A 9,045-nucleotide genomic window follows, 5' to 3' on the forward strand; every position below is an offset into this window, starting at 1 on the left:
ATTCCTGAATCAACTAGAGAAAATATTTAATTATTTGACAGTACATATCATTTAATTATCATATCGTCTCTCCTCGTTTGAATCAATTATATATCTATTTCTCTAATTTGAATAAACTAAAGATTTGACTCACTAATTTCTCCCCCAAAAAATTAAACCAAACAAAAACTAAGTAATAATTATTCCCCTCGACTCCACTCTGCTCCATTTGGGTCCAACAAACATACCATAAGTTAGGCACTCCTAGAAATTACATAGAGTTAGATTTAGAATTATATCGGTTGCCTACAAATAAATTTAGAGGATAAAATGGACCGAACGGAATTTATATGAGTACAAAGTATGGTCCAATTCTGGACCTAACTGTAAGTCTGTTAACATAGCAATGTGATTCACTGCATTGTCCTTTCTTTTTCCCTCCTCTTACTAGCTTAAACGGTGGTGTCAAAAACCACACCACAAACACAACAATGCAATAACGGATAAAAGCCTCTTTTGTCTTGCATGTTCTTACATGCATCTCTAATCTTTTTGCATGGACAATGGTCCCCTATGCAACCAACACTTCAATCCAACCCTTCATAATTGTTCCTCTTCAACTACCTATAACCTTTTAATAGCCTCCTAAACTTGTCACTAAATAATTAATTACCACTATATAGTAGCACCACCAATTAAACAAATCTATAGTATGTAATAAAATTCAATAAGACAAATGAATTACATAGCATAGTGCATAGGCTGCACAAAAAGGAAAGCCTATATTTGCCTTACATATTATAGGCCTCACAGTTCATGTCTGTTTCATATTAAAGCCATTGTTATTATGACTTTGGAGCTTCGAGAACTGTGATAACATATTGTGCTCTTTCTTATATTTATACATAGTATATATCACATCCTTCCTTAGTTTTTTCCCTAAACACAAGGAACTAAAACACTTCACCAGACTCTTTCTTTCCCCTCAGCTTTTTTGTTTCCTTCATTCCCATTTTTCTTTTCTTCCTATTTCTGTTCTGTTAGACCATAATTTCAGGATCTTGTTCTTTCTTCCTTGTTGGGGTGTGTGTTTATTTGTCCCACTTCACAGTTGTTATACTTTTAAGACAGAAATGCTTATATCATAAGAATTAAACTATATCCATCTTCAATTTGTTTTGTTTTGACTCAATAAACAACATAATGAAGAATTGCACTAAGGTTACTATTGTTGTGTTTATGCTCTTTTTGAGTGGAAGATGTTGTGGACAAGAAGAAGATTCTGATGTTACTCCAATGGAGAAAGCAGAGGTGGAAGCTCTGTACTCTACAATTCAAGGCTTTGTTGGTAATTCATGGAATGGCTCAGATCTCTATCCAGATCCCTGTGGTTGGACTCCAATTCAGGTACCCTTTTTACTGCAAATTGTCCTTTCAACTACCTTTATTAATGTGCTATAAATCAATGTTTGCTTCCTTCAATAGTTCTAGTTTATATGGCCATTTTTATTTATTTATGAGTTTCTGAAGTAATAGTAAATCTATTAAGATATATATATTTTTGGTTAATTAATCAAATTGCAGATACTATTTTCAGCATTATACAATCTCCCTTATTCTTTTGTTCTTATAGATTTTGTGAATGAATTCTTAGGTGAACTTAATTTTGTGTATATATGGTTATGGAGTAAAATTGAATTAGTTAAAATGAATTGATTTAGTTCTAATGCACTTAGCATCTTAAATGTCAATTGTTTTTAAGTACTTGTCCTTATCCCTTATCTCCCCTTTTCTAATTTTTTTATTGTTCACAGTGAATAAATGATTACATTTCATTTAAACCATGTATCAGAAGTTTCAGAACTCTTGTCAATTCAATAATATTGAAATTTTATGTATTTATTTTCACAACATGGTAATTAATTAATTAATTAATTAATTATTTATTTATTAATCTATGTTATTTTCTAATGCAGGGAGTCTCTTGTGATTCCTTCAATGGACTTTGGTATGTAACAGTTCTTAACATTGGACCAATCCATGATAATTCTCTAAGTTGTGCTGAAAAATTGGAATTTAGACAAGAATTATTTCAACTCAAGCACCTTAAAGTTTTATCTTTCTATAACTGTTTTCAATCACCAAATAAGGTTTCAATTTCAATCCCTAATGGAAGTTGGGAGAAACTAGCTGCAAATTTAGAATCACTTGAATTTAGATCAAATCCAGGTCTTATTGGAAACATTCCCTCAAGTTTTGGTGCTCTAAAGAATCTTCAATCCTTAGTATTACTAGAAAATGGTTTAACAGGTAAAATACCACAAGATATTGGTAACCTTGTAAAGTTGAAGAGACTTGTTCTTAGTGGAAACAATTTTAGTGGAACTATTCCAGATATTTTTGGAGGGTTAAGGGAATTACTAATCCTTGATTTAAGCAGAAATTCATTATCTGGAACATTGCCTTTGACATTTGGAAGTTTAATTTCATTATTGAAGCTTGATGTTAGTCACAATTATTTAGAAGGGAAGCTTCTAGATGAATTTTGTTATCTTAAGAATTTGACTCTTATGGATCTTAGGAACAATAGATTTAGTGGTGGATTGGTTTTGTCTTTACAAGAGATGCATTCATTGGAAGAAATGGTTTTGTCCAATAATCCATTAGGTGGTGATATAAGAACCTTAAAGTGGGAAAATCTTCAAAACTTGGTTATTTTGGAACTCTCTAACATTGAATTGAAAGGGGAAATTCCTGAGTGTATATCAGAATTAAAGAAATTGAGATTTTTGGGACTTAATGATAACAACCTTACAGGTAACCTGTCACCAAAGCTAGAAAAACTTCCTTCTCTCAATGCACTTTACCTAAGTGGAAATGACCTTAAAGGTGAGCTTAAATTCTCAAAAGGGTTTTTTGGTAAAATGGGAAGACGTTTTGGGGCTTGGAGCAATCCTAAACTTTGTTATCCAGTTGGAGTAATGTCAACAGATTATATTCCATATGGGGTAAAACCATGCCACCAAGAAGAGGTTCATTTGTTAAAATCTAATGCTAAAAATGTGCTTCTCAATGGGGATATAAACCAGACTTCTCATTTCATAACCTCTTTGGGATTTTCTACATGTGAGGCTACTAGTGGTTTCTTGTGGACTTTTATGATATTGGGTCTACTATTTAATTTTTATATAGTTTTTTAATCATCATAAAGTGTAACTTTGGCTTTTAACCTTTTAGGTGTTACATTACAACACAAGCTGTTTGTGTTTTTCTATTTTATTCTAACATAATCTAATAGTCTTGTCAATTTGTTAATTAGATAACAAGTTTACCTTAACATTAATCAACCTGTCTGTAGCTTATTTAATAATATTTCTAATTCTTTGTTTCCTTTCGTGCTATTTGGGTATTACTCATAGTTTTACTGATAAGTGCGAGAGCTAATGACCTTTTCACATGATCAAACGTTTGTTGGATTGCAATCGAGCCAAAACGCATGTGATATAGTTTGGTGGCAATCTTGTAAACTAAATTGTAATATTTTAACACAAATCGATCTTGAATTTTAATCACAATAGATATTGTAATTGTTTTGCTGTCAGAAACGTAGACACAATTAACTAGACTCTTTGACGAAATTTCGTGCAATCTTTGTTTAGATTTTTTGAATCTTAATCAGAATTACATTGAGGCCAAGCTTATATAGCGGGTTATAGTACAAGTTTATTGTAACTAACTTGTTAGTTTAGCATGCTAACACTGACAAACTCTAACCACCTAGTGCAATGTCAAGATGATTGGTTTACATAATAAAATAATTAAGATGAGTGAAATTACTTATACCTTTATAAAACAAAACTTTAAGGAATCTGTTATGTGGTAATCTTGTAAATTGAACAATAAGATTTAATTATATTAAAAAGATAATGTTACTACTCTATAGTGAGAGATTAAGATATAATTGGCTGAACTCTGCAATCTTTATTTGCGATTTTTATATTTGTTTTTTTGTTAAATCTAGGTAAAGAGTTCTTGTATTATATCAGAACAAACATAAGGTATTTATGTTTGAAATTGCATGATTTTCATTCTCAAAGTTTGACATACAAATACTGGGTTTGTCATGGTCAACAAAAAACTACGAGGGACCCCCTCTATAATGGAATGAAAATAAAAGAGTAACGCCAAAACAAATTACGCAATATTTGCAGACAATTCTGCAAAACTGCACTGGTGACTGGTGGAAAATCATATACACATGGGGACTTTAAGCTATGTACAAATTGTGTACTACACAATATGAAACCACTTGGACTGGAATATTTTGTTGTCTATGCATAGTTCTTGTTAATTGAGATATTAAGAATCCTTATTTGAATTAACTTGTGCTTTCTATACAATGTAACTGCATAATAATAATAGCTCATAATTGAGTAGTTTTTTAGATGAGAATTGGCATATTCTAGTATCATATAATGGCAAATTGAGCTATCAATTGCACATAGACAAGAAGAATCATCTGCAACATTTATCAATTTTTTTTCCCTTACTGGATTTTATAGATAGTAATAGTAGTACTATTACATTACACTTTTATTTTTATATTTATGTGAATAGTTTGTATTTTGTAAGGTAAAAAAATAGGATGAATGGATATTCGGAGTAACCAAAATTAATTTTAAAGGTATAAAATTGATTTTAATATTTTTAAAGTGTTATCGTATTCAAATGGGTTTTATGTGAATATAACTATACATAAATGAGTGACTTACATTGAAATGAATTTTATAAATTTGAGTTGCTTTATAATCTAATAGAGATGAAATAAGGAAATTGGAATTTGCAATATTTAAATGCATGACGGTTATGAGTTTAATAGTTTGAAAGTGAAATGTGGAGGAGTAGAGATGGTAGGGTTGTAGGCCTGTTGGTGCAGGGAAGTGTCTAACTATGTATGTACTTAATATATGGGTAGGGTGGTGGTGGTGATGGAAATGGACGTACAGTGCTTTTATTGGACCTTAGGTTTAAAGAGGGTCTATTATTATTGGGTTGGGTTCATTTCAAAAAGCTTTGATCTGGCATATGGCAGATCTGTGCTCTCTTTGTTCAAACTTGGTTTTCAAAGTTGTTTTCAAGGCATTAAACAATGTACAACTAAGGAGGAAAATTGAAGGTTCCTCATCTTTACTTCTTGCTATTCTCCATATTCTGTTCCCCTCAAGGAAACTTTGGTCTCAATGTGACCACATTTCTGATTTTTTATTTTGTGGGTGTGTATAGAATATAACAAATAACACATGAAATGAAAATTACTTTCAAACCAAACATTTACTACACATAGTAAAGATTTCTTGGAGTTGTAATGTAATTTTGGCTGTTCTTAGAAAATCATATGATTATGAATTGCAATTGCTAGTTTTAGTTCATATTTGGATTTTTAATAGAAATGATAAAAAAACAACTAAATTACCTTGATTTTGCATAAATTATTGTGATTTTGGCAATTTTACTGTGATTTATATTGTGTCGCCTAAAAAACTATATTTTATAGATTTGTAATTTCAAGGTATAATTACTTGATGACATAAAAAATTATATTGTATCCCTTAATCGAGTTAAAAAATTATTTGATCTATTTTTAATTAACTAATAATTTCACCATCCATTTTGTGAGTGTAATAGATGTAAATAAAATAAGACTAAAAGCAAATAAAGTTTTACATGCAACTTTATTGAAAGAGTAATTCAATTCGTTAAACTAAATAATCTTAGAAAAAAAATATAATTAGAGAGAATTGAATTGACAATATTTGTCTCCTCTATGACTTTTGAAATTAGATTATTTGAAAATAAAAGAACAAACTAAATAGAGTACAAAATCCCCCATAGAATTTGAGCCTATCCACCCAGATTTTCTACCCACTGCAAATAGAGAAGAGAAGAACAAGTAATAGCACAGTGGGTGGTAAATTAGAGGTGTAAAATAAAAAACATAAACTTTTTGGATGATGATGTACTCGGAGATGAAATTGTTGAGAATAATGGGTGGTAAAAAAAAATCAATTATTTAAGAAGGAAACAGAAAATAGACTTTTACAGAGTAATAATAAATCTAAAGAGTCGTATTCAAATTTAAAATTGTTGAGAGTATGTTGTCTTTTATTGTAACATTGTTAGGTATGTAGGCATCTAAAGGGCATGAATTGGGTGATGTGTAATGTGTTGAGTCGTGCTCAAAGTTGAGTAGTCATCAATTGTTGTTGCCAGAGCCAATATTAAATGCCACCATTCCCTTTGAGTTCCTTATCTTCTATGTAACTTTCAGTCTGTAACAAACAGAAAGGCAAAATGATATGTCACATGCACCTAATATCAAATTACCAAAAAGACATGTTAGTTTCATACCAACATTTGGTTCTCTAAGTAACATGTTTCTTGGGCCTTGCCCGGCCCCTAGAAACTACCCAATTTTTTTTTACTTGCAATATTTCATTTTCGGGAGGGGGGTGAGCATCCTTATTTATTTTGCTAGAAACATTTATATTTGGTTTTCCAAGTAGTAACATTGTTGGAAAGGAATGAAATTAGGTTCAAATTGGGAATAGTACTAAGCAACATTAAAATGATGTCTTATGGTTGATTTATCAATTGAGGGGTGAAAATAAAATATTGTACTGGTAGAATATTTTATTTTATCTTATTTTCAAAGTGTATGATTATTCTTTGAGAAGAGTTTTTTTTTTATTAGTATATTGTGAAAGTTTTTTTTAGACTATAGACATCCATTTTTCTTTAATCCATTTTTAAATACTCTCTATTTAACATTTTTTTGTGTTGTTATTTGAGGTACTTTTGTTATGCAATGTTCCAACACTTTACGAAACGTTTTTTCATCCAGATTCATGATTGGGTTTGTAATGGGCCAAGAGTAGAAAGAAAGAAACTTCAATTTCAAAAAAGCAATGCATTTAATTTCTTGTTAGTGGGTTGTACGATGACAGCAAATTACAAAATCGCAATCATAAAAAAAACATAAAAAAAAAACTAAACTATATAAAAAACTATTTATTTAAATAAAAGGAGAGTTATGTACAGTACAAATAATATAAAATAGTTATATAAAGTAATAACAATAATTATTACAATGTAAAATATATACTGATAATAGAAAGGGACTGATTTGCGACGATTTTATTATTAAATTTGGTCCGACTATTTTGTGTTGACTAATATGGCATCTCTGTTTTGGGGTCTTAGGGACTAAACTTACATGGTTGCATCAAGCATGGTGCATGCTGTGAATGATGAATGATAAAAAATTAAAAATATCCACCGCTTATATTTTTATTATTAAAATATGTTGCAACCTTCTATTGGTTGCAGCATATAAAGTTGTATTTGCTTGGTCTCAAAACAATCAAACCTCAACCAATGTTTATGTCGATAAAACATATTGCATATGTTAATTTTGATGGTACCATATGAAGGAGGGAGCAACGATGATTTGGGTTGCTTTGAGCATTTTGTTAGCCTCATTGAACTCCCCTACCAGCATATCCACAGTTGATAAAGGATCAAATTCACAATCATCACGCATAGATCAATAAATCATAAATAAAATACCGACAAAAAATTAAATGAGTTAAAAATAATTTATTTTAAATAAGAAAAAGACAAAAAAACAAATATAGATGGATGTTTCCAGATAAAAAAAGATACTCTAAACTGCTAATCTAATAGATAAAGAAGAAGATAGAACATAATTTTTTAGAAAAAAGAGTGACCAAGTTCCATTAATAATTATTTCATAATTAATATTTTTACAAAATTATTTTTAATAAAAATCAAAATGATAGTATTTAATCTATTTTTGACATAGTAGATTACAAATTAGATTTTCACAATTCAATTTTAAATATTTTTGTAAATTTAATTTTCTTTAGTAGAGTATCTAACCATTGACAATTACTTTTAAGATAATTTTTTTATTAATTCATTTGGTACATCACTTCTAAGAGTATTTCATATATTGTATCCATCGATCGATTATCTAAAATCACACTACTTTTATATAATTAATTATTTTTTAAATAATTTAACTTAGAAATCAATTTTGTTGTTAAATAACTTTGTGATAGGATTCACATATTTTGAGTGTGGAGAAGCAGAGAATTACGAGTTGGATCTTAAACCTTTATATATCAATATTCTTACATCTATCAATAGAGTTATATTTATAAGAGAAATTTAAAATTAATTTCATTGTAATATATAGGTATTTCTCATAAAAACTAAACTAAGAAGGTTGAATTAATCCGCACATCCCATAATTAAATATGAGAGTTTTTAAATAGGTTCATAAACTAAAAAAAGTATAAACATATCTCTGAACTATATTATTTTGTTTCAATTAGATCATTCTATTAAAAAAGTGTTAATCAACATTGATGTGACATATATTATATAAATAAATTCCAAAACTAATTTGTAGTTTGTAATTAGGTCAATGAACTAATTTAAACATATAAAAGACAATTTATCAAATATATATATATATATATATATATATATATATCAATTTTTATTTATTATTATTATTTACATTATTAATAATATGTAATTATAATATATATATATATTATTAATAAAATGTAATTATTTTAAAGTTTAAATATTTATTTTTATATTTATAACAAAATAATTAATTTTAAAAAAATTGCACCCTTGATCTTTATATAATACAAATAATTGGTTAAAGTGTGTTATCATGGAGATCCTTGTATGCATTCAAAATTGTTCACAAAATGATTCTCAATGTACAAAATGATTTTTGTTTACATTTTATCTCTAAAGAGTTAAAAAAAAATTACCTTAGGTGAGGTGTGCTATTTTCTTTTAAATTAATCATTTTATTATAAATATCAAATAATAAATTAAAATTTAAAATAATTACATTTTATCATATTTGATAAAATAAAGGTTTAATTAATGTAGTTAATTGACAATTATATTATGATTTAGTTGGAACTTGAATGTTTAAATTACTTATTATATATATATATA

At 28.5% G+C, this 9,045-nt stretch overlaps 1 protein-coding gene across 1 annotated transcript; it reads left to right on the plus strand.

Annotated features, from left to right (window-relative positions):
- The first annotated feature begins 920 nt into the window (after nt 1-920).
- LOC101496197 (piriformospora indica-insensitive protein 2-like) lies at nt 921-3,370 on the plus strand. The gene is made up of 2 exons (XM_004496155.4): nt 921-1,386; nt 1,956-3,370. The coding sequence occupies exons 1-2, from the start codon at nt 1,183-1,185 to the stop codon at nt 3,177-3,179; spliced, it is 1,428 nt and encodes a 475-aa protein (XP_004496212.1). The 5' UTR covers nt 921-1,182; the 3' UTR covers nt 3,180-3,370.
- Nucleotides 3,371-9,045: the final 5,675 nt, after the last annotated feature.

This window comes from Cicer arietinum, chromosome 4 (assembly GCF_000331145.2).
Source record: "Cicer arietinum cultivar CDC Frontier isolate Library 1 chromosome 4, Cicar.CDCFrontier_v2.0, whole genome shotgun sequence".
NCBI lineage: Eukaryota > Viridiplantae > Streptophyta > Magnoliopsida > Fabales > Fabaceae > Cicer > Cicer arietinum.

What these genes read in the sequence shown, in the direction of transcription:
- LOC101496197 (XM_004496155.4), top strand. Translation starts at nt 1,183, where the DNA reads ATGAAGAATTGCACTAAGGTTACTATTGTTGTGTTTATGCTCTTTTTG. An exon ending in GTGGTTGGACTCCAATTCAG is followed by an intron (nt 1,387 to 1,955) that starts GTACCCTTTTTA and finishes TTTCTAATGCAG; the next exon opens with GGAGTCTCTTGTGATTCCTT.